We start from the raw sequence: 26,734 nt of genomic DNA, 5'->3' as shown, positions 1-26,734 counted from the left end.
TCCTTGAACTCATCCAGGCTCAGTCACTGCAAAATCCTTACATGTGCTTCAAAGTCTGCTGTGTCAGTTATATCTGGATTTATTAGGAGTTCCTCTTTTTTGTTTTCCCATGACCTGACTTGTAAAGCATTAACATTTTTGTGGCAGAAGATATAATATTATATGTTACCAATGTCTCCATGGCCTACCTCAGCACAGACTCTGCATATCTTAGACTCAAGGAAGGTGCCTCTTGGTGCTTACGTCTGAGTCCTCAGGGCTTCTCGGACACAACCACCATTGTAACTCAGAAACAGTCCTATGTATTCCAAGCACAGTCACCTGGATGGCTTTGTCTGGAAGTGGGACATTGAGAGGATAACTCACTCCCAACCAGGCACTCACTCTCAGCCTGCCTAACTCTTAGGCACTATGAGGGTCATTATGACTTTGATGGATGGAAAAGCCTGTCCGCCGAAGTCCCGATGGGCAGGTTGCCTCCAGTGCGTCCACCTTCCCGCAGGCCCCAATACGAGTATCCCGCTGGCCCAGCGCAAAACAGCATACAGCATTGTCTCTGGCTCATAATAGAGGCGGCGGCAATGCTGTAGTGCATAGGGTGCACCAGCACACGTCTCGATGTTCACTGTTTGCAAAGCACACAGTGAACATTGCAACGGGGCTGGCCAGGGGGGCCCCTGCACTGCCCATGCCAAGTGCCTGTGCAGTGCAGGGGCACTCTCTGGGGCTCCATGCACCCCGTCTACCCAAGCCATTTCATGGTGGTACTACCACCATAAAACTGCTGGTGGAGAAGGGAGTCGTAATCCCCAGGGCAGCGCCTGGCAGATTAGGACCCCCAGCACTGTCACATCGTCCTGTGGCGGTAGAGTGGCAGTGCTGGCAGTCAGAATGTGGCGGTTGATCCACCAGCGCAACCCTGGCAGTCTTAATGAAGTACTATATGTCTTGGACATGGTTTTTGTCCCAATCAGAGTACTCGGGTATCCCAGGCAAGCTACCAGTTTGTCATTAAACAGTACTTGGTGTCCCAAGCACAGTCACCTGTAGGCAATGTTCTACGGATATCTCTCTCAAACAAAGCCCTCAGGGTGTGTCAGACTCAGAGACTCTTTCTATGGGTGCCTCAGGCTCAGTAACAGAATGCCTCAGGCTCAATCGCCAGGGTCTCTTGGAAACTTTCTGGATACCTCTGGTGTGGTCATCCTCCAGAAGTATCCATCGTAGGCACAGTCCTCCAAGTATTCATTTTCACTTACAGTCCTTTGGTGTCTTAGTTTGATTCCTTGGGGTATCTCAGACACAATTACCATTCAGGTACCATCTCTATCGTTGTCCATTCTGGGTATTCAGGGAGTCTCAGACCCAGGCACCAGCGTATCTTGGAAGCAGCCCTTGGTGTCTGGATGTCTCAATCCCAGGCACTGTCCTCCAGGTGCCTTGCTTGCACCTGTTCTGGGTGGGTCTTACATGAAACTTTGGAGTGTCTCGGACATGATTACAAGGATGACTTGGAATCAGTCCTGGGTTCTTCAAGCACAGTCATGCCTGGGTATCCCACTCTTAGGTACTATACTCTGGGTCAGTCTGTCATGTTTTGCTTGGTCTATCATGGCAAGGGAGAGAGCTGTGGATTCTGTATAAAATGTACTCAGTATCTCTTGTAACTTATTTCATTCCCTTTAAACCCCTTAGAGGGTAGCTGTGCTTAATCGATTAGGCAAACTTAAGAGTTGGGCTTATGTCTGACAAACTTCAAAGTTCACCTGTCGCCTGCAAAGTTCACTGTAACTATTGAAAAACACTGTATGTAGGAATCAAAGGACAAGAATAAACCTGGGTCTAAGTGGGCATGGCACAACACAAGCCCTACTTAAGACAACTGTGTGTAGCTGAGGTCCATGTTTGTCACCATTCTGGTGTCTGATATTCTTCCTGCAAGCAAAACCCAAACATCACTAGCTTTTAGCCAAATACAGCTGCAGAGGAAAACGTACTTTAAAATATTAACATATGGAGCATTAAGACATAATAATAACTATACTTATTTTGGATGACAGTAAACGAGATATGCATTAAATCTGCTAAAACTATGAAAATCCTAAGTTGTTAATGGAAATTGACAGCTGAGATAAATGTGTACATAATGACTATGATACCAGGTTCTCCATGGCCCCTCGTCTAGAACATGCATAGAAATAATGCTCTTAAAAGATAGGAATGCGGCATCTTTGTGATCCTTTTTACAATGACTTTAAAGCGAAGGCTAATGCTCCTGACTGGGACCACATGTAACAAGCATTGGTAAAACTAATAGATCTCACCTTTTAGACCTATTAGCGTTGCCAGTGTTGTGTAGTATGCTGCACAGAGACGGAACAAAGAAAGACAAATCTGCATAATAACTCGACCTCTGTTGCCCTTCTGTAGGAGCACAAGCATCATCACGCATGCACACCCTACAGAATGACGCACATGCGATTTACTTTTTTTAATTTATCGATCCAATATGGATTTTCAGTACAAACGTGGAGGAGAAACGGGGGAGAACAGCAGCACATGAGGAGAGCAGAGGAAGAAACACTCACTAAAGAGAACAGCACAGCGGACAGGGGAAAAGTACAAGCCAGAGCTAAGAACAAGCGAGAGTGCAACACTTGGAATGGGAGAGGAGTGACTGAGGGAGAGAGTAACAGGGAGCAGGAGGAGATTGGGAGGGTGAAGCTCACTATAGAGAGAGCAAGCAGTACGTGAGGGAGAGCAAAACGAAGAGAGGGGAGGAGGGGGTATTTGGCGGGGAGGAAGCATCGCTCTCGTTGAGTGATGAACCAAAAGAAAAAAAGTAGTTCCATAAAGTGAGTAGTGGAAGGATGTCAGCCAGCCAATCAAAAGACTAATAAAATTAGGCTGCACTTCAGTGATTGGGTAGGACGCAACACAAGAAAAGGTAGGCAAGTAATTGAATGAGAAGCAATCAACGAGAATGACAATACAGTCAACCAATGGCGCAATGCAAAATGATGAGTCTCTACTGCAGAATGTGATTAGGACCCTTGAGTCTCCCAGATCACACAGATACTCATTGGTCTTGGGCTGAATGGCGCCCCTTTGAAGGACTGGGCGTCCATTGGAGGGTTGCGGGATACCTATGCACTGCAGGGGCCTGTGTTATACCCCGCAAGACACCCAAAGGTATCTCACGGAAGGTCTGTAAATGCAGAGCAAGTTCACAATAGGCTTGTGCTACTTGGTCGGCGCGACTTAAAAAGGCAGCCAGAAAAAGACCATGAAGGGTTGGCACTGGAGGAAGCAGTGACCGTAGCAAAATGCTCAATTTGTGATCCACCTGGCAATCAGAACCAGAGAGGGTTTCAGTTATGACGAAGCACTTATCCGTGTACTCGAGAGACATTAGCAGCCTCTTCTTGAAGCAGGCCCCGAGAGAGACAGTCTGCAGAGCGTCGCTTACATGGCCCGAGCTGGATCGATGTTGAATATGTCGCCAGACACCCTCAGCGCGACCTTACCTATGTTTGTGACAGCCGCCCTTCTTTGAAGCAACTAAGGAGGTGATTTCCACAGCACGCATTTCAGAAACTGAAGCCACATGCTAGATATGAATTCATAAGGCTGGCTAACACGTCCTCAACACACAGGCAGCTAAACATTAGTGGCTTATTTTTTCCAGAAAGTTCACAAAAGAAAAATACGTTTCGACTTATTTTTTTTAAATCAGGATTTGCAAATAAAAAAAAGTGCTCGACATGCTGGATAAATCGCTTTGCATGTTAACTCTTGCTGTTTTTATATTTGAATGTGTAGTTGTGACGAACTGTGAAGACATATGCATGCAATTAAAAGGTAATACTAGCATTAAGCTATGCAGTGCCATTAAAGACGCTTATCCCTCCAACGGGACTTCTTCTGCAGCACACTTACCGCATACCCCGGGGCGCAGAAGCACTGGCCGGACACACCATCACAGTCGGCGCCGTTCTGGCAGGAGCAGATCCGGTGGCACCCTTCACCGTAGTATCCGGGGGAGCAGGTCTCATCGCAGTACAGGCCGGACCAGCCAGCCCGACAGGTGCATTCCCCCGACAAGGGGTGGCAGCTACAGCAGAAGAGAGAGAGACGTAAAATGTACCGTGGGCTAGAAGGAACAAAAATACAAGACTGTACCCACCCCCTCTGTAAGGGGTTGATTTCTCAAACTTCCCAGGCGCATCACCATTAATGTGTGTGAAGATTATCCTTTGCAATCTAGTGATTGTTTACCCCAAAACTTCACAAAACCGTGATCCCCTCTGAAGTTTGTCAGGTTTATAAGTAGGTCAGAAGGAGTAAAACTCACCTGTAAAAAACGTTTTTTTTTGTTTTGCAAAAACGTCCTGCAAATGAATATAAGCAAAGGTGGCAAACGTAATCCCCACTCCGCCCAGAGGGTGTTTCACTTTGGTGTGTCCACAGACGAGACGATGGTCAAAACAAACAAACTGTATACATGATGGTCAATGAATTTGAGCACAGGTGACAAACAAACTTTTTTGCTAGGTAAGGTGTTTAGCAGCTTTGGCCACAGTCAAGGGCGAAGTTTGAGACTTTGCTCACCCATCCGTCTGATCTGAAAGAGGTCAGAGGTCCTGTGCTCAGAAGCTTCTTGAGGAATCCCTTGCTGCTTGCACGCTGGGCCACAGTAAGGACGTCCAAGGAAATTCAATCAAGAACGAAGACTAGGCGAAGGCGCCGCTGACACTCCCCTCACAATGCTGCCAAAGGAAGCCACTTCTCTCTGTGGTTATCCCATACCACGCGATGGGCTGCCATTTAATTTATGTCTGCCACGGTGATCAATGTCAGCTTGAATCCCTACCATAGCCCACATCCACAGCGTGAGCAGACTAATTAAAAGTACACGTCTGTGCACACGCCGGTGCTCTCTCGGTGCTCCTGGTTCAATTACTGCCACGTCCTGACTTAACTCAAAGTCACAGCTCCCTGGTTTGAACACTGGAGAGGGGTTTTGGCACACTCGTCTCCCTACGCATCTGTGCCCTCGGGCTGACTTTCGGTGCCAGGTTTTCACAATATTCGTTGTGGCCCAGCAGGGCTACATTATTAACCAGGAATTAAAAGCTGCCGAGGGAACACAGGAGGGGACGGTCACCGTGGCCTTTGTGATGCAGATTTTTTACTCACAACATTTTGGGAATTTTTTTCCCCAGCAGGGTTGATAAAAAAACAAATTCATTATCCTATATTATATTCTCTGTCTACAGATATTCTGCTTTCCCTTTCGTAAAAGTTGCTGGTTTCTTCTGATTTGCTGAACATCTGCTCCGTTTTTATGTTAAAAACCAGCATCTTAGACCAGACATGGCGCCTATTTTTAGTTGCAGTTCAGACCTCGACCCTCAGACAGTCCAGTCGGTTTATCGGATTGATTCATAAAACCGACTAAAGCAGGTCTTGACAGGCGAGCTCAGTATACGAATGCACCACGCACCACAGAGATGAAAAGGTTGTATATTGGGGGATTCACTCAGCCTCTCCCCCCCCCCTTGATAAACACGTTCCCTCAATATCGGCATCGATATGTTCTATAAGTGCACTTAAAGTTTATTCATATGTTCCACCGCTGTGCAAAATGCGCCGCTGGAGTCCACTGCGCTACACGCTGTGACCTGACTGTCAGAACACAACACAACCTCGAGTATAATCATCACAGTCAGCGTAGCAGATTGCTACATACGCTGCCTGTGATGATATGACAGCCATAGCCGACCTTTTCTCTACTACATAAACTGTCTACGACAACTCATTCGTCTGGATAAATGTACATACTAGTGCAGAATAATTCCACAAGTTTAGTAATCTCAAGCCACCTTAGGGCGTGTGGGTTGTAATATTCATTGTTGTAAAATATTATTTCGTCCCTTGCCTTTGACCCCTGTTCCCCGTTTTCCCTTTGTCCTCCCCCAAACCCTCTTCTCCTGTGCATTGGTACGTTCCCCGGTAGAACGTTGGTGTGGAGGTCAGTGGAAGTAAATGGCAATTGAGGGCGATGTTCATACCTCACAGGTTTCACGTGATGACACTTCAGAAATTGGCAGTGAGGAACAGGATGTGGTTCTTCTCCTTCATAACCATTTTACAGTGGTGAGGCAGCTTGCGATGCAGCCATCAAGAGTGGAGTGCTGTGGCACACACACCGTCTGAGGCGAAACGTGATCTAGAGCTGGGAACGAATCAGACCGCCTTTTTCCTCAATGTAGGTGAGTCACACCAACGCTTTACACGCTTCAGACTTGTAATTCCCACTCCGCTTTGAGAGTGTTTTCCTTTGGTGTGTCTACAGACGAGATGCTGGTCAATACAAACAAACTACATACAGTTGATGGTCAATATAAAAAAAACTAGTCAAGAAAGACTATGTCACTCATTATGACTTCGAAGGTGTTTTCTCAAGACCGCCGAAGCCACGGGAGGCAGAAGACCGCCACCATATTACGAGTACTGAAGGATTTCTGCCACAATTTGGGAAGATAATCCTCCAGTAGTCATGCTGGCAGTCTGAGGCACAGGGAGCGGTTCTAATCACCAGCCCGCCCCGCCAAAAGGACTCCGCCAGCTGTATTATGACCTGTAATAAGGCCTGGTGGTGTCCTGATGGCGGGGCGCTGCTGGTGGTGGAAGCGTCTATTCCCATTCTCTGTTGGACGGCCTCCTCGCCGGACAAGATAAGTCGATCGTCCAACAGGGGAGGGGGGTGGGAGGATGGGAGGTGTTGGGTATGTGTGTGTGAATGTGTGCTGTCTGCATGTGTGAATGTAAGTGTGTATGCATGTGTGAATGGATGTGTGAATGGATGTCTGAATGCGTGTATATATGCTTGTGAGTGAATGCATGTATGTAAGTGTTGGTGAATGAGTGTATGCGAGGTGCGTGTGTGTGTAATTGGAGAGAGAGGGTGGGGAGAGGGGGGCTGGTAAGGAAGGGGTAGGGGGTGCTGGTATGGAAGGGGGGTGGAGCGGTATTGAAATTGCAGGGAGGTTTGGAGGATTTGTCTGCCGGTGACAGGAAATACATTTCCTGTCACTGGTAGTCTTTCCGCCAGGGTTTTCATGGCAGTGCTACTGCTGCGGAAACCCTAGTGGAAAGATGACTCATGATCAGTGGACCAACGGGTCAGAGATGCTGATCTCTGGCCCGGCTATCTAACCACACTGGAGGTACAAGTGGGGGTGTGGTGGTTTGGCAGAGGCCAAACGGCTACACTCATAATGTGGCAGTCTTCACCGCCGGCCCCTCGGCGGTGAGACCGCCACCGCGGCCCTGGCGGTCTTCAGACCGGCAGAGTCATATTGAGGGCCTATGAGTCTTTGGTGACCCTACACTTGAGGAAGTGATTAAGTCCACTAAGGCATTTGAGCAGTCAGCCACATGGGTGTAAGAAGTAAATGACAATCAATCTTCAGCTAAGACCAATGAAGTCTGAAGTCTGTTGGGCGAGCATAACAAACAAGAGCCAGTCAAGCAACAGAAGGGTGAAACAAAACCTTCTTATTTTAGGTGTGGAAGTTTATTTCACCCCTTCCTTCCTACTAGTATTGTCCAGCGCTGAATGAAGAATACAACATATCTGAGTCCCAGAACATTTCAGCTGAGTTCACAAGAAATGACTACCAGCAAAACCTAGATCACCATACACTATCATCACTTCAGATGTGTATGAAATGCAGTCCACCTCATTGATTGAGACACTAAAGGACCCTGACATCAGAGCAGTAGCATTTGACAGACGGAAGAAATTTCCTGGGCTACCTTTGTACTAAGGTAGAGTTCAAGGAGTGGCATGAAGTCATAAAAATATATGTGGCCACCAAAGGAGTTTGTTCTGTGATGGAAGGACCAAAGGCTGTTACTAATGGTGTTGAATCCCAGAACTTCTAAACCTGTTCTATCAATTCAAGGGCAGGATTTGAATACCCGGATCACCAGTGAATTCCCCAAATCATTCTCTGAAGGTTTGGAAAAACTTGTTGGATTCTCTCATGGTATAAATTTGAGACCCTGATCCACACCTATCAAACAAAAGATGAGAGGTGTGCCACTGACCATGAGAAAAGAACTACACAAGCTTTTACAGGAGCTCCTGCACAAAGGAATAAATGAGGAACGGAGTCCTCAGAAAGGGTGCCCCCCCATTGGTTTAATGAAGAAAAAGTGATGGTAATTTACACCTGTGTGTGGATCTCAGAGTCCTCAATGCTAATATTGTGATTGACCAACTTACTTTACGTAAGGTCAATTAATTGATTTCCATATTGGAAGGGGCAGCTGTTTTTCCACACTTGATCTTCACCAGGCGTACCACCAAATTGAACTAGCTGAGGACTCAAAACAGCTGAATCTCTTTATCACACCTTATGGGCTATTTTAATAGCAGAGGATGCCATTTGAGTTAGCATTTGCAGCCTCAGTGTTCCAGTGAGCAATGTACCACATATGCAAAGATATGGAAAGTGACATAAGGTGCTTCCAAGATGACATTTTGGTATTCTCTAAAAAACAAAACAACACCACTGGGAAGTATTGCAGAAAGTTTGCTCCAGACTTGAAAGCGATGGCCTCATCCTATCCCTGCAAATTGTTGAAGGAAGAAGTTGAATATCTTGAACATAGGTTGATGGCTGAAGGTGTAGTCCCAAAGGAATCCTTAGTTACAGCTCAAACACCCAACAACAAGGAAGATGTGTTTTCCTTTTGTGAACTGTGTGAATACTACTCTTGGTTCATTAAGACCTTTGCAACTGCTATGGAACAACTCAGGGTTCTACTCTGCAACAGCCAAGATTTCCTTTGGAGAAAGGATCACGAAGACACAGTTAACCGTATTAAGTCAAGCATAACCAACACACCTGTGTTAAGGCCATTCACCATTGGCTAAGAATGCACCATCACAGTGGATGCCAGTGCCTATGGATTGGGTGTAATTCTCTCTCAGAGAACTAACCAAGAGGAGTGAGTTATGCCTCCCATACTTTAAATGACATGGAAAGATGCTATTCCGTAACTGAGTGGGAGTAGTTAGCTTGGGCGTGGTGGGTGAATCACTTAAGACATTTTGTTTGGGGAAATAGGTTAAATTTAGAAACTGATCATAAGCCACTGGTTCACATTTTGTCCCCTGGGGAGGCCTCAAGTCTACTGCACGCATAACTAGATATGCTCCAAATTGCAGGAATACTGTTTCAAAGTTGTTTATGCTCCAGGTAGTAGGAACATGTGTGCTGACTTTTTTTTATCACAATCATCTGTGGTTAATGCAGATGATGAAACATGGGAAGTAAATGATATTGATGTTGTTACTAGTGTGAGTGAAATTTGTGCAAGTCAGAAGACACCATTGACAAAAAAGAAGTGGATTGAGGAAGATGGCAAGGACATCCTGAGTACAGTGAAAGAGTACATCCAGGTGGGATGTCCTCCTCTCAAGCAACTGTGTGGTGAAGTGGTGAACTACTTTCACTAGCACAAGTAACTGGTGAATTGAGCGTGGTGAACGATGCATGGTACAGGAATGACAAATGCGTACCACCTGAGAAGGTGAGGGGAATCATCATGACATCTAGTCATCAGGGACACATGGGAATGTCAGCTCTTAAAAATGCGTTGAAAACATATTTTTTGTGGTCCAATTTGGACTGGAAGGCGGACCATTTTGTAAGAAACTAAGGAATGCTCGAATTGTGACAAATTTCAGGTGTGTCACACCTCCAATGCAACCTGTGCAGTGGCCCCATTCCCTTGGCAAAAACTGTTTTCTGATAGTGTCGGTTGTTTCAAAGTGTTACCCCTCCACATGCAGTACACCACTGGGATGATCTATTATTTCACAAAATGGTCTGAACTAACTTTGCAGAAAAGGTGACAACAGAAGAGGTTTTGAAGTCCATGAGAGAGATTCTGTAGAGAAGGTTATCCTGAATCTATTGTCACTGGTAAATGTGTACTGTTTGTGTCTCATGAGATGAGATAATTCCTTAAATCCCATGCCATCACACTCATAAGGACAGCCCTGTATGATCCCTAGGCCAATGGTCTGGTGGAATGGTTTGACCATTATCTTAAAGATACTATTCACATGGCTGTAAAAAAACACACATTCCTGTGAGGCAAATGGTGAGGGAAAGGTTATCGGCTTACTGCATGAATTCCCATTCCACCACTGGGGTCAGCCCTTTCAGGTTGTTGAGGGGAAGGGTTCCTTCGTCTGAGTTGCGCCCATTGTAACTGCTAAATAAACGACCCCAGGCCAACCCCTTGAGGAGAGGTTAGATTTGAGTCAAGTGAGAAAGAGGGTGAAGAGTAAACAGTTGAAGGCCAAACAGAGATATGACCTCAGTCACAAGACTAAATTACCCAAGTTGGGGCTGGGAGATATGGTTTGTATCAGACTGCCAGCAAGGGTGGAAAAGGGTAGAACCAAGTTTTAAAGGCCCCTCAAAATGGTTACATTGAACAGAGGGAGTGTCATTACACAGGATGGGAGGATTTGGAGTGTCAGAAGAGTGGCCAAGTTATAGATGTCGAAGGAAGTTCGGAGGGGTGAGAACACTCTTGCTTTGATGATGGTTTTTTTTGTAACAAATTGTGATTTCTTTCCTCTCCAAGGTGCCTTGTTCTTCCTCTCATAAATCCTGTGTTTGGGCACAAACATTATTGTTTCATGTTTTGATACATTTTCTCGTTACCCTTTGTCATATTTCTTTCATATACGGTATCAGCAGTATGACGTCTGAAGATTCTAGCTAAAGTAGAAGCAAAAAGCCTTTTTAGCCTGTTGCTTTCAAGGGAGCGATGCCTAGGGAAACAGCCATTACAACGTGGTCATTACCACTCATGACCGTTACCACAGAGGAATAAACACGCATATGCCTTTACCACGCATGCCTTTACAACAAATTTCGTTGTAAAGGCATGAATGGTAAAGGTATATGCTTGGTAAATATTTTAAAGGTAAGCACAGGCAAGTATTAGGTGTTTTAAGTGTTTATATATATATACATTGGGTGGTAAGGGCATTTTCAGCTTTTAGGGTGGGTATAGGCTTTTGGGTGGCAGAGGGGAGTTTATGATGGGTATGGGTTTTTGGGTGTTAAGGGTATTTTTAGGTTTTATGGTTATGGGTTTTTGGTTGGTAAGGCTTTTTTAGGTTTTAGGTTGGCTATGGGTTTTAGGGTGGCAAAGGCATGTTTAGGCTTTAGGGTGCGTATGGGCTTTTCGGTGGTGAGGGCATTTTTAGGTTTTAGGGTGGGTATGGGCTATTGGGTGGTAAGGGCATTTTTAGGTTTTAGAGTGGGTATGAGTGTTTTGGTGGTAAGGGCATTTATAGATTTTATGGTGGGTATGGGTTTTTGGATGGTAAGGGCATTTTTAGGTTTCAGGGTAGGTATGGGTTTTTGGATGGTCAGGAAATCTTTAGGTTTTAGGGTCGGTATGGGTTTTTGGATTGTAAGGGCATTTTTAGGATTTAGGGTAGGTATGGGTTTTGGGGACCTGGTAAGGGTTTTTTGGATGGGTATGGGTTTTTGGGTGGTGAGGGGTGTTTAGGGTGGGTATGCGTTTTTGGTGTTAAGGGTTTATTTAGGTTATATGGTGGTTATGGGTGTTTGGGTGGTAAGGGTTTTTTAGGTTTTAGGGTGGCTATGGGTTTTAGGTGGTAAGGGCATGTTTAGGTTTTAGTGTGGGTATGGGCTTTTGGGTGGTAAGGGCATTTTTAGGTTTTAGGGTGGGTATGGGTTTTTGGATGGTAAGGGCATGTTTAGGTATTAGGATAGGTATGGGTTTTTGGGTGGTAAGGGGTGTTTAGGGTGGATATGGATTTTATGGTGGCAAGGGGCTTTTAGGGTTTAGGGTAAGTATGAGTTTTAGGGTGGCAAGGGTATGTTCAGGTTGTATGGTAGGTAGCGTTTTTGGGTGGCAAAGTGACTATATATATATATATATATTTAAATAAATATATACACACATATACGTTTGTGTGTGTATATATATATATATATATATAAACACACACACACATATATATATATATATATATATATATATATATATATGCATATATACACACACATATATATATATATGTATGTATATATATATATATATATATATATATATACAAATATATATATATATATATATCTATAGGATATATATGGGATATACTTAGCACTTTACTTTTTACCATGCATATGCCTTTACCAACCATGCCTTTACAACAAAATTTTCATATTAAAGGCATGTGTGGTAAAGGCATATGCGTGGAAAAAAACTTTCATTATAAATTAATGATGGGTAATGAACAGGCGTTGTACTGTCCGCACTGTAAAGGCATGTGTGGTACCGTCATACATCTGATGCCTATTGACCTCTCCTGTTCAACTATCTTCCTACAACCCTGTCCTTCACTCCATCTGTGTGGGACACGGAAGGAGAAAGCACATTAAACAAGCATGAATGAGGTAGGGTGAGCTAGGAGTGTGGGGTCATGGTAAATCAAGCAATGTCCAGTCCAGTCGGCATAAAAAAGTTCTTAGTTTTTAGGGCAATGATTCAGTCCTAAGCGCTTCTGTGACCCACGTTAGCCACACAACTTTCCCAGTTTACAGGCCTCAGAACTGTCAGATTCCTCCCCTTCCTGCTTAGTTACCCCCAGTGCCACAAAGCAATTGGACCCAGTCCAATGATGTAACTGGAATTCCAGTGCATTATTTTGGTCTAGTAATAAGTAGAATACCATGATCTACCATGTCATGTGTTGTAGGCGGATTCAGAAAAGACACTTGACTAAAAGCTCTACCCTTTAAACATAACTTGTTTTTTAGACAATAAGAAACGTGTCCATGTTTGTAGAAAGTTATGCTGGTCAGTGATCCGACAGGAGCCTGGAACACGAGGCCTGCCCTTCCACCCTCCTGCAGCAGTAACAATCCCCATAGTTCAAGCCCCTGTCTGTGTCTGCAATTGAGTATGGAAAAGCGCCCCCCAACATGGGGGGAGCGTGGCCCCCTTAGGGATCAGGGACGCCGGGGGGCGGACCCTCCGCACTAGTTGTGTGAGGGCTGGCCAGTTACTTCCGCCTGCACGCCTCACGAGACGTGTAGATGGAAGTAACACGCGAGTAGGAACGTTGGTCCAACGTTGTGGCCGTTCCGGTTTGGGCCGCCGTGCGCCAGTGGGGGGCTTATAAGCACCCCCCCAGAAGGCTCGGCCTTCTTCTTTGCAGCGCAGCGGTGGCCCAGACGGACGGAGACATTTTGTCCCACCCACCCTCTCCCTATTATTAGGCAGAAGAAGTACTAAAGTGACCTGAAGCAACAGAGGGGTCCCCAAGGGTGGGGCCCGGTATAACACCAGAGATAGGATCCTGAAGTCCTGGACCAACCTGCAGATGTACACACCAGATTGGGGGTAGGGAGCCCAGATCACTGGGGTGGTCACAGGGCTCATGCCCTGGGCTGCCCCGTTACACCCGTTGACTGATTGGTGTTTGGAGAGGGGGCGGAAGCCTGAGCATGTGGGCAAGGAACAGAGGAAGCAGGGATACCGCCCCCCCCTAGGGATACAGGTGACGTCCAGTCCCTGTGTGGTCCAAAGGAGGTTCAGGACAGGAAGGGATCCTGTCAAAATGATTTATGGTTACAGATGTAAATTGTAAATAATTCCTTTGATATTAATTTTGGTTTTGCAGTGAAAGTTTACTGAAGTGATTTATATGATAAATTAATAATGTTTTGATAGACAAAGTAAATAAAATAAATACTTCTTCCAACGAAACAAGGTGTCGGTCTGTGTATGACCGGTGTTGGTGCAAGGGCCTGCTGGCGGCCTCTGAGTCCTATAGTGGAATAGTGAGCAGCTGATTCTCAATATGTTCATGAATGCCCCTGCTTATGAAAGTGAATGCTGCCTTAGAGACCAAATGTGCATTATAGTCTAGATCCTGTGAGTAGGAAGATGAGCAGATGGCTGGAAGTTATATCAGAAGCATTCTGGCAATCTTGCATGCATTAACATGGAGTTCTACGTATTAAGAAATTTATTTTTCTGACATGACATTTGTGATTTTATATTAGTGGAGAACATATAGATTCTGGCATCACAGTGCTATACAAACCAGGTCTGGGGTTGGTTCTGTTCCCTCTTGGAGGGGGGCATGGCCAGAAGTTTGGTTTGGACTGATTCTAATCCAGCAGGACAGAGGTTGATATGACCATGGTTGGTTTTCGTTTGAGGTGGCATGGTAGTAAAAAACAATGGATTGTAAGGCGGCCCTGAGTAAGTTCCAGTGGCTAAGATTAGTTTAAGCAGTATACCAATCACTTTTTATTTTTCTCAGTGAAACAAAAACTATGCTCATTTTGAACTGCAATGGTGCTTCACATACTACAGACATGTGGATTCCGCATGAAAGTGGAGAACGACTTATGGAGAAATATGGGTACCTTTCATATGGGATAATATGAGGTCTGGCATGATATTGGTTTTTACATAGGGTTGTGTGAAGTTGCAAAGCGTGTAGCTATTTGTAGTTAACAATGAAGGGCCAGATGTATGAAAACTGGGGTCTGCGAATCGCAAAATGCGATTATTAAGAAATCGCTATTTCCGAGTCGCAATTCGCCATGTAACAAAATTTGCGATTCGGTAAAAAATCGCAAAATGAGAGAAAGTTCGAGAATGCACACCTGGAGGAGCCTGATGACATCACCAGCAGGAAATTAGTCATCCCATGCAGTTTCAGGTGCCACACCCAAACCAGCATCCTGAGTGAGAGCAGCCCAGCCACATTGAGCAGCACTCTGAAGGAGCAGCATCACCTGAGCCACAATGGAGCCCCAAGGTACATCACAGGAGAAGCAGGAGAGGAAGCGCAAACTCAAGTTCAGTGAACAGGAGCTGGAGGTACTAACAGAAGAGGTTGTGAGGAGCCATGACCGCCTGTTTGGTAAATCATGACTCCAGGTTCCTGAGAGCGAGAAGAGAAGGCTATGGCTTGAGATCCAGGGTAAAATCTGCGCCATTGGAGTGGCACAGCGCTCCATTGATGAGATTAAGAAACGCTGGTACGACCTGCGGTCCCGGGCAAAGGAGAGGGTGGCAAGGAGACTTGTAGAGGCCAGGGGCACAGGTGGAGGACCACCAACCGAGCCACCTGCCACACCACTGGAGGACCTGGTGGAATCGACACTCCTCCCGGAATCAGTGACAGGGGTCACAGATATAGACACCTCCGCTCAACCGAGTACCAGCCAAGGTAAGTGCAATGTTGTTGTGTGGACCCAATATGTGCATGCATAAAAGCCCCTTAGGAATTAGCATGTAATGTGAAGTAGTGTGTGAAGTAGTCCAGTCCAAATCTTAGAAGCATCACAACAATGCATTATGGGAGTTTGGTCCACAAACTAGTACAGACAGTAGCATGACAATGTAAGCAAGCATAGTGACACCCAAGGTAACACAACACACACTACACCATGTAGAGCATTACCTGTAGCTTTATTGCCATTTTTGGACAGAGAATGTAACATACAGAACTGACATGCTGCATATTGTCGTTGCAGGTAGGCCTGGCCCAGCAGCCACAGAAATTCTGTGTGTAGGGGAGACGGACACACAGCAGCCCTCTGACACCAACACCAGTGGGTCCGTCAACATCTCCACTGTGCGCCGCAGGCCCAGGCCATTGCCACTGCCAGACCTCAGTGGCGACTCCGATGTGCAGCAGGAGGGGGCAAGCACACCGTCTGCGCCAGATAGGCGCAGCCAGATACGGGGGGACAGCGGTCATGCAGCACACTGCAGAAGTGCCACAGTGTCCCAGCAGCAACCGCAGGAGGCAGGTGAGGGTCCATCCTTGTTCGGGGGACTTGAGGCTGCTATGTTGCAGCAACAGCGCCTGCAAAATAGGAGAATATTGAGTCTGGACAGGAACCTGAGAGTCCACAATAGACATATGATGGGCCTGCATCGGCGACTTGACACCCTGAACAGCAATATCACCCAGCTGCGTGAGGGACAGGTGCAGGCCTCTCAGGACACTAAGGAGCTTACCAGTGCAGTGCGTGACCTGTGTGAGGAGCTGCGCCACGAAAGGGTGAGCAGACGCAGACATGAACACCGCTTCAGAACCATGTTTGCAAACTACTGCAGGTCCTCAAACAGGATGGCAAACTCCACAGCACTCATCGCCCGTCGCGCTGTGGCGGCCCAAGTGGAGGCTGCACACACCAGCAGGGATGTGGTCCAGAGCCTTGTCCAAATCACTAATGTGATTGAACTAGTCATGGGACAGAGATCGGCCACTCCCAGTGAGGTAGCCTTGGGGGACACTGAGGACAGTTCGAGCCTTAGTGTGGCCGTACCAGCAGCAGACACCAGACGGCGCAGTGCCAGGTGCAGCACTGCCACTGAGGGTGACATTCAGGGTGCCAGTGAGTCAACTGGGCACCCCAGTGGTGTGCGTGGGAGGAGGAAGTGACTCTTGCCGCAGTGACAATGGTGTTCCCACTATGATGTAATAGTGTGGGACACAGTACTTTTGTTATTTTTAGTATTTGAATTTACTTGTTTACTTCAATTTTCACCATTCATTACCTGACGTAAGGTAATACATTTCTATCACTACAGGTACAGTTGTCAGTGGAGTTTTGTCATTCATACTCACGTCTGGAATGGTTGTTTGTGATGTCAGCACGCCTTTGCCTTCGCTCTGCTGCACTGGTCCTGTCTGCTGGCTGTAGAGGTGGTATGGGATCGTCATCCTCATCTGATTCAGTGTCACTGATTTCTATAGGTATGCCCCTGGTTGTTGCCATATTGTGCAAGATTGCACAAGTAGCCTCTATTCTACATGTCGTCTCTGGACTGTACTGTAGTGCCCCTCCACTCTTGTGGAGGCAACGGAAGCGACTCTTCAGGAGGCCAAATGTGCGCTCCACCACGTTGCGGGTTGCCCTGTGTGCTGCATTGTATCTCAGTTCTGCTGGTGTTGTGGGATTGAGGTAGGGCGTCATCATGTAGGTGCGCACTGCATAGGCTCTGTCTCCTGGAAGGGACAGAAGGAGTCATGAGTACCTCAGCCATCTGACATGGGTTTGTCATCTATGCGCCAGTGTAAAGAGTGACATTACCTAGTAGCTATCCTTCACCAAACTCCCCAGCTAGCAGTCTTGTGTGAATGCCGCTGTGACGAAAGATGTATGAATCATGTGTGCTCCCTGGGTACCTGGCCACGAGATCAGTTATGATATAGGAGGCATTGCATATCACCTGTATATTCATGGAATGTTGGTATTTACGGTTGCGGTACACATACTCTGTGACTGATGGTGGACATATTGCCACATGTGTGCCATCTATGGCACCTAGGACGTGGGGGAACTGTGCTATCTGATAAAACTCTATTTTTGTCTGCTGTATTTCCTGTGGGGTGTGGGGGAATCTGATGTACTGTTGGAGTTTTCTTAGCATGGCGTTGATAAATGCATTGAAAAATCTGGAGAGGCTGCTATGACCCCTTGATAGCTCCCTGAGGCTAGTAGGTGTAAGGAGCATAATACCTGCACATGGGTGGGTATGCTGTGACTCCTTGGTGTTCTGAGCTGCAGTATGGGTTGTAGCTCAGCTATCAGATCAAGAATCATGGCTGAGTTCAACCTATACCTATCATATATTTCCTCCTCTGTCAGGTCAAAAAGTGTAATGCGCACTCTGAAAATGCGCTCCTGTCTCCTCCTCCCTCTCCTCAAACCTGCCAGGATCCTCATCCTCCTCGCCATGACGTAGAGTGCAGCCATTGTGGGACAGAGTGTGAGGCATTCTGGGCCTCTTTATAGGTTGCACCTGGTTACCACCTGCTTTCACTTAGTGGTATTTTGCATGTGCAAAATGCCATTCTGCGGATAATCGCTAATTGCGATTTTTTGATGCATCTATTTGAGAATGGGATTTTGCAATGCACATTTTGCACCTCGCAATTTCCTACTGGAAATACTGATTCGCAAAATGCGACTCGCAAAACAAGGTTGCAATGCAAAAATTCGCAATTTTTGCGATTTCTTATTTTTGGTCTGCGATTGCCTTTCATGCATCGCTGACCACGTTTTTGCACTCGCAAACGGACGAATTTACCGATTTGCACCGTTTGCGAGTGCAAAAATATTTCATACATCTGGCCCCTAATGAGAAAGCTGCTCATTGCAATGGGAGGACAGATACCACTTGACCAACCACCAACCCCATCACTTGATTTGAGCTCCCTGCTGGCCCACACCAAGATTCCTGCCCACAAACACCCAAAAATTCCAACCAAGCTACCGGCCTAGTCATAGTGTGATTGCTCAATCCATCAACGGCAGTCTGCATTGAACCATGCCTGGCCACGGCATACTCTTTCATTGGACTGCCACCCTAGACTGGTACCCCCTGGATTATTTGGGCTACGCTACCTGGCATCTTTTGCATTCGATTGTATTGTTCCAGCTTCCCACACTTTACTTAGCTGCTCCAGTATGTGCCTTGTTGGACATTAATCACCATAAGCAGAAAACGGTGAACTCAAGCTGCACCCTCAGACCCAATAACTGTAGGTCACTGCATGTGATAGGGCAAACTGCTGAGACAGTTACTCATTCTGCTGCTAGAGGAAAGCCAGCATTCAGTCACTTATTGCCCACAGGCTGTAATGTCCTAATTGTCTTTAACTCTGCAAGCGTAGTTAACAATTATCACCTCAACCGTTTTGTATACATTCATGGCGTGATTTCTGACATATGTGCGGCGTAGAAAATGACACAAATGTGCTTTTCCAAGTGCGTCAGTGTGAACACTGGCACAATCGAGGGCGGGATGGGAGACAGTTTTACAATCCACTGCAAAGTCTGGCGAATGTAAAAACAGCTTTGGCGAAGTTTTCTGATTCCACACGATTTTACTGATGCAAACTCTCCCCGAAGGCAGCCACACCAAGGTGGACCCATTGCCAGGGGCAAACTTTTCCCCTCAGAGTGGGTGCACTGAAGACAGCCATTCATTGAAAAGTTAAATGGATAGTATGGCAGAGGAACCCGACTGTAGCCGTAGTTTGGGGACCATGGGTGTGGTGGGGCAAGGGGCTGGGCCATGGGACCAGTGCTTAATTTGTAAATAAAAAGGTGATGGTGCTCAAAGCTCTCCTCTTAAACACGCGGCAGCTGCAATTAAAATTGCGGCCACATACTACTGAGGCAGCATAATCCTGAATCCATCTCGGGCCTCTTCAGTCCATTTATAGCCACTCCCTGCCCCTTCAGCTCACTCTGTCAGCTTCCTGCTTTTCCCTTTTCTAACGCTTTTTAGTTTTTCTCTTCCTCCGTCTTTCCCAAGTGTCTTTTGCTCGCAGTGAATGCTTGAGACAGAAAACTAAGCGCCGCCGGCCCTCAGAAATAAGTGCCGGTGCTCCGCACCGGAAACAACAAGCATAAATCAAGCACTGCATGGGACATTATCAAGAAGAGGGGGTGTAGTGTGGCTTGGGTCATGTGAGAGCTGGGCCAGGGCGAAGAAATGCCAAGGGTGGAGCGTGTGTCCAGAGACTGGGGCAAAGTTACGGCAGTTCTTCTACGGCCCCAAGCAGGAGTTGTTTACACTAACACAAAGGACTGCTAAAACCGCTCCGAACTCCAAAGTTTTTGAGCTACGCACTTCACAACGCTTACAAAGATTTTATAAACATTCTCCACTTCGCCCGCTTCTTGGCAGTACCAGAAACCCGTTCCCGTAATTTGGCCTCCTCTAATAAACAAAGTACGTCGCTTCAAGCACCTTGAAAAGTAGCCCTCGTACCCTAGCAACAGCTCACTGACCAGGTGAAATCTTACCTGTACTGTGGAATGCTCAGATATATTTTAACGGGTCATCATACTCTTTGCAGCACAAGTTTTTTATTGCCGCGCTAGAACAAAGGCGGCCATTACAGCCCGGGAAAGAATTAAGCTATTCTTGGTGATTTATGAGATATACTCTATCAAAAAGGTGGTGCATCTTCTATAGCATATATAGTTGCCTGTTTAGCATTCCGATTTATAATCTGGCACACAGTATCTCCACAAGCTCACACATGATTTTCTGCTTTGGAGAAATAATGTTCCTGGATAATGTGGCACACATGAAAGCACTGAAATATTTAATTACTTCTTCAGAAATGCATGTTTTTTAAATGTCTTTTTATTAGGTGATATAGCAGTTTATATACGTCAGGTCGTGTTTTCAGGCGTGAATTCCAACATAAACCATCAAAGGAATTAAATCGACCTGTACCTCTACCAATCCCCCAACAACTTCTCCAACTAAACTCAATTTACAACACTACCCCCCCACACCAACTCCCCTAAGCTTCCAAGGAAGGCACAGTGTACTATGTTCACCAGCATTTGTCATCATTGTTTCTTTCTGGTCTCAGTAGGCCATAATTTCTAAGTTCCAGATCGTAAAGAGAAACCATCCTCCCCACCGTTGGATATCACTCGTTCTCCCTGCCCTGTAATGGGGTACCTTCTCTCTGTGTACATTTATTTTCCAGTAGTGTCTGCATTATCTCTGCCCATGCTACCAAAACGTCCTGTGCTTTTTCATCTTTCCTAGTCCTCCTTATATGAACTTCTTCAACTTCAGCCCACTCCACCAAGTCTGACTCCCATGCCTCCCTAGTTGGGGTCCGAGGGCTCAATCAGTGGATTGCAGTGTGTAGCTTTGCTACAGTTGGGCCTAAAATGGTAGAATGCCCGCTGAGCCTCTTTTTTGGGTTCTTGGGGAGGAGTCCTAGTAGGCATTTCCCAATAGTTTGTGGGAACTCCCAGCTCGTGGACCTCCTCAGTTGGACAAGGACTTCTGTCAAATAATTCTGTACCAAAGGACAGTGCCATATCATGTGAATAAAATCAGCGAACTCCGCGTGCTACCTCTGGCAACTCTGGTCTCTAGAGGGGTATATGGCATGTAGCCGCTTAGGGGATAGGTAGGCCATATGTAAGAAATTGTGCTTGTTTGAATCTGGCACACACTGACGCTCCCTTCACACCTGCATGTATCTTTATCTAATCCCGTGGAGACAGAGGGTCCACTGGGAGTTGTTGCCATGTGCTCTCTATAGGCAGTGGTTGTACTCTCTTGTCAGAGTGCAGTGCTCGGTATGAATGTGTTATAAGCTTGTGTCCCCTCCGCTATGGCTAGCAGGGTAACTAAGGTTTGAGTCAGCTCTAGAGCATCTGGAAATGTAGGTCATAGTTGTCTAGCTGTTGCTACCACCTTAGCATTTCGTAGAAAGTGCCCTGTACCCAGGTTAAACGACTCCTGTACCTCTTGCAAAGTAATTAATCTACCTGGGTAAAGCTCAGATGGCATTATACAACCACATTCCTGCCATCTGGCCACCGTCTTTGTGTGTGCCATCTGCCTAAAGGGGGACAGAATCCAAATATCCACGTCGGGGCGTGAGACACCATTTTAAGCACCTGTCTGACTGCTCTCTACCATATTCTGCCCATAAGTCTGATTACATGTGGGGTATTCCATTGCCTTGCATCAACAGTTCTCCCATTGTGGGAACCCCATCGTATCCTTCCAAGAATGTCCTTTTCCAATTCTGCTCCCCATCCTACCAGTGCACTGCAAACCGCAGTTGTGTGGCTATGTAGTACATTTCCAAATACGGTACCTCTAAACACCCTTTTCTCATTCCCATCTGAGGGTGGATAAGCTCACTCTACACCTTTTGCCCTGCCTTAAGAGTTCACTATTAATTTGTCTAGCTCACTGAAGACATCTTTAGGGATTTCATAGAAGGCGCCTTGCATCACATATAAACATCATGGTAGTACCATTATTTTTAAAAGCGATATCTTTCCCATTAATGATAGATGGGGGGTGTTCCAAAAAAGTATGGAGAGTTTTAGTCACGTCACTACTCTCCCCATGTTTAGGTCATAGAATTAGTTCTTGTGATAGGCAATGTAGAGGCCCAAAAATAACTACATCCATCTTCCAGGGCAGGCCCAAAGCCGGCATATTCTCCGGCGGGTGACCAGTCAGTCAACCTAATGGGTATAAAACTGATTTAGACACATTCACCCTGAGTCCTGAGAACTCCCAGTATTCTTGCATGACATTAAGGAGGATCTGACCGATATATCCGGTTGTCCCAGGTATATCATGGCATCATCCACGTATAATGAGACTATATGTTCTGTAGCGCCTTCTGTTATTCCCCTTCCTCGTAGGGTCTGTCAGAGTTTACATGCCAGCAGCTCCATTGCTACGGCAAAAATTAAGGGAGACAGAGGACATTCCTGCCTGGTGCTGTGCTGTAAACCAATTTCCCCCTTTATACTCTTACCCATGGATGTGTATATAGCAGCCTGATCCACTTTATATAGGGGGAGCCAAGTCACACTCTCTCCAGTACCCTCCACACATACTCCCAGTTAAGGGAGTCAAAAGCCTGTTCAATATCTAAAAAGGCTAGAGCATAGCATCCCTCCTGCACATGCCGTGCATGTATCACATGGGCCAGATGCCATAGGTTGACAAGGTGTTCCTACTGGGAATAAATCTCGACTGATCCTCATGGATCAGACGTGGAAGACAGGGTAGGAGGCTGGTTGCCAAAACATGACTGAGGAGCTTTAGGTCCACATTCAGCATCGATATAGGGCAGTATGACCCTGTCTCTAGATGGTCCCTGCTTGTCTTCAGTATCAATAAAACTAGGGCCTTACTCTTTGAATGAGGGAGTTCCTGCCGTTTGTATGCTTCTGCGTACACCGTAACCATTTTATCTAGCAATATAGATGGGAAAGACTTGTAAAATTCTGATGGCAGGTGCCCCCACACCTCCAGTGCCTTTGACGGTATCAGAGACTTCAGCGCTTCCAAAAGTTCCTGCTTACTGATCTGGGCTCCCAGTATCTTTCGGGTTCAGTGGTACAGGGGTGGCAACGGGAGCTGACTCAAATAATCTGATACATCCTCCACTGTCCGGTAACTGTGGCTGCGCATATACTTCATGCATATGTTCAGCAAATACCTCAATTATGGCTTGTTGTGTGTGCAGCTTGTGACCTCTGCAATCTCTTATAGACAGAATGGGCTGTGGTGCTGACTCCAATCTAATCAGCTTTGCCAGTAGTCTGCCCGCTTTGTCTCCTTCAATGTACCAGCGTTGTCTAGCCCTTTTCTGGTGTATTTTTCTAATTGGGCCTATAAATCGCAGTTTTTTTTTTTGTCTATTCCAAACCGTTTTTAGGGGTGTATTTACGAAGAGCTTCCTTTCTAATTTCTCTAGATCTGCTTCATGTTTGAATAAATCTAGTTCTAGAGTGCGTCTCACTCCAACTGAGGTGGCCATACATATTCCCTGAATAACCACTTTCATAGTATTCCATTCTATGGCTCTGTTCCTCACTGTTTCCCAGTTGTCCTCGAAATAATGATTCAATGAAGTGGCTATCGTGTCTCTAAATACTGTATTGGACAGGGATTCAACATTCAATCACCACAACAGGATTTTGGTTGGGTGCCTCTGTAAGGAGTATGTTAATAAAAGTGATGAGTGGTCGGAGATGCAGTGCGTCAAGAATTGGACATCACGGACTCAGTGTGCCGCTATCAACCTGTGGAAAAAAAATAATCAAGACAACTGTGGTGGCTGTGGCCAGGGTATGGCATGAATATGTGCATGTGTGAGGGTGCCACTGGTGCCAAACATCATTCAATTCCAGGCTTTGTAGGGTTTGTTCTAGCACTGCTGTAGTGCAGGGCTTTACTCCCATCCGAATGGGGTATGTATCTGCGTTCTTGTCTAAAGCACAATTAAAGTCTACCGCCAGGATGGTTGAGGATACTTGTGCAGCCCAGATTACTGATCTCAGGAAGTTCCCATAATCTGTGTTGGGTGCCTAAATATTGATAAGGTAGAGGGCATGGGCATTCAAACCCTCCAGGATCGTGTATCACCCTCCCGTATCTGTAACTACCCTAGCGTATTGAAAGGGAGTCCCCAGGGCTATCCAGATTAAAGTTCCCCTTGCACAACCAAAGTACGATGTGGCAAGTACCTTGCCATGCTCTCATTTCTGCAGAGCTTTAAGACAGTCTCCCCATAAGTGAGTCTCCTGAAGGAGTGTTATTGCTACTCCGTAGCACTGAAGGTATGCCATTACATTTCAATGGGTTATTTAGAACTACTTTGATTTCAAGCTCATCCTAGACACATGGTGCAATTATGCCCCCTCCCCCTGACCCTTGGCGCAGGTCTAAGTGTCCTACTGCTGTATACTTCAACATGAAAGCTCCTCCACAAACACAAAAAATTTAGATAACTGCACATGTGAATAATCATTGAATAGAAAACCAAGGAACATATCTGCCTCTGACAACAACCGTAACAGCAAACATTGAGTAATAATCACCCAACTCCCCCCTCCCTCGGGCAGTAGCAACAGAACTGCCCCCTCCCCTTGCTCAACCATCGTTCAAGAGGGTCGTAAACCCTACCCCAAATTCCCTTACAAAAAGAAGTCTTGATTTAGATTAATATTGTTCACTTGGTGTAAAAACTGTCCGGGACCCCTGGTCCCCACTTGTTGCGGGCCCTCAATAAGAGTTCAGCAATCTATGGAGGCCTCAGCCGCGGACTCCTTCAACTCTGACTATATTCAGAACCCTGTTAAGTTTCTCTTATTGTCTTAAGTGTTCTCCATTGGCAGCCTGTAATAGGGTTTGTAATAACTCTTTTCCTTCACCTTCTAGCCCTCTGTACCCCTGTGTTACCTGTTAACCTGACCCCCTGTCCAGTCAGATGGCCCCCAGGGGCCCGCAACTCATCGAGGGTTCTACTTCCAAGGATTCTGGCAGTTGGCTCAGCAGGGTAAAAGGGTTTTGTGTTTCTATTATTTATTCTGACCGCAGTGTCTCATCTTCTGAGACAAGGATTGGTTCCACACTTTGTTTCCTGGGTGTACTTTGTTGCTGTGAGGATGCCTTTCTATTCTTGGACTTGCCATCCCCTACTCCGACCCAGGGAGTCCATCCAGTCAGCTGCCTCCTGAGGGGTCTCGATGAAGTGAACACTTCCGTCATATTGGACTCACAGTCGTGCTGGAAAAATCAGGTTAGATTTGATATTTTGTTGTCGCATTCTCAGCTTGATCGACAGAAAACTCTTGCAGAGGTCCTGGAACTTCCTGGTATAGTCTGGAAAAATCTGTATTGCGACACGCTCATACTGTGGGGGGCCATACTTTCGAACATACTGAAGGACGATGTCCTGGTCATGATGGTTACAACCGTGCTATGATTGTCCTTGGTGTGGCACCAGGCTGCGGTTTTGGACCTAAAGTTCTGTGGGCCCACTCTATTGTGAAAAACTTGTAAAGATGGATAGAGTGCATTGCAGTCCAGATCCAGTCTTCCAGGAACAGTTCTACTGAGGGGCCCTCTGCACATTCAGGAAATCCTAGGAATTGTAGGTTGTTTAGTCAAGAACGGCCTTTTACATCCTTAGCTATTTGGGTTGCGCTGCATTTCAGGCCTGTCACCGTTGCCTGTAATTCCAGTACCATGGTCTGGAGAGTGGCCACCTCTTCTTCTGTAGTCGTAACTCTTTCTACCACTTTTTGAAGACCCAGTCGCAGGAGGTTAACATCCATGGCCATAGTATCCATTTTTTTTTTGAGTGCCTCTCAAGATCCTCTGATGGTTTCCAATATTCAGCTGTGCCTTGCATTGGTTCCCTCCTTTCTATTGGGGGAGAGGCATCTTGACTTGTGTCCTGCAGTCTGTGACCTAGCACTATATAATGCACACTTTTGTTTGTTTGGGCCCCCCTATCTGGTTTATCTTTCCCCATTGTGAGTTATAATCTCTGTTGTGGTCTCTGGTGGCAAAGCCCCACCCCAGAGGCTGGAGAATATCACAGGTTATCAAGCTGTCTGGTTCCTTCTGTCCGATTGTTTCCCTGAGAATATGAATCCTCTCAGGAGCATTTCTCCCCAGGGTGGGATCCGTTGATCAGCTTGGCCTCAAAGGTGTATCCTTGTGAAATTCAGACACTATGCCCAGGGACTCACTGCATCCCCAAGCCAGTGCTTAATTTGTGCTTGTTGTTTCCGGTGCTGAGCACCGGCACTTATTTGTTAGGCACAGGGCTTATTCTTCTGCCTCAAGCATTTGCTGTGAGCAAAAGACACATATAGGAAAGACGGAGGAAGGGAAACACGAAAAAGCGTCACTAAGGGAGAAAGCAAAAAGCTGCTAGAGTGAGCTGAAGGGGTAGGGAGTGGCTTTAAATGGATTGAGGAGGCCCGAGATGGCTGCAGGATTACACCGCCTCAGTATTCCGTGTACGCACATTTAATTGCAGCAGCTGCGTGTTTAAGGGGAGGGCTTTGGGCACCGGCACGTGTTTATTTACAAATTAAGCACTGCCCCAAGCACTCAAGATCTGGGAGCATGACTAGTGCTTCCTTCCCTCGGGTGACTCAAGCACAGGTGGCCCACCTCTTCCCATGGCTGTCTTGTGGAAACTTGCCTGCAGGCTCCAGTAGGTCCTACACTTCTCCCCACTATGCAGCATGCTTGTAGATCGCAGGGACCCCTGAGATATTGTGCAAGGTGTTCCTCGTAAATT

At 46.3% G+C, this 26,734-nt stretch overlaps 1 protein-coding gene across 2 annotated transcripts in view; it reads right to left on the bottom strand.

The window, feature by feature from the left end:
• MEGF11 (multiple EGF like domains 11) overlaps positions 1-26,734 on the bottom strand; it is a 1,692,327-nt gene that overhangs the window by 541,626 nt on the left and 1,123,967 nt on the right. For both annotated transcript variants that reach the window (XM_069222897.1, XM_069222898.1), the window contains exon 10: positions 3,940-4,114. In XM_069222897.1, the coding sequence (XP_069078998.1) occupies positions 3,940-4,114 (175 nt within the window). The remainder of the gene's footprint in view (positions 1-3,939; positions 4,115-26,734) is intronic.

This window comes from Pleurodeles waltl, chromosome 3_1 (assembly GCF_031143425.1).
Source record: "Pleurodeles waltl isolate 20211129_DDA chromosome 3_1, aPleWal1.hap1.20221129, whole genome shotgun sequence".
NCBI classification, from domain to species: Eukaryota; Metazoa; Chordata; class Amphibia; order Caudata; family Salamandridae; genus Pleurodeles; species Pleurodeles waltl.
Note: the sequence above shows the minus strand (reverse complement) of the source record. Positions and strands in the feature narration are given on the sequence as shown.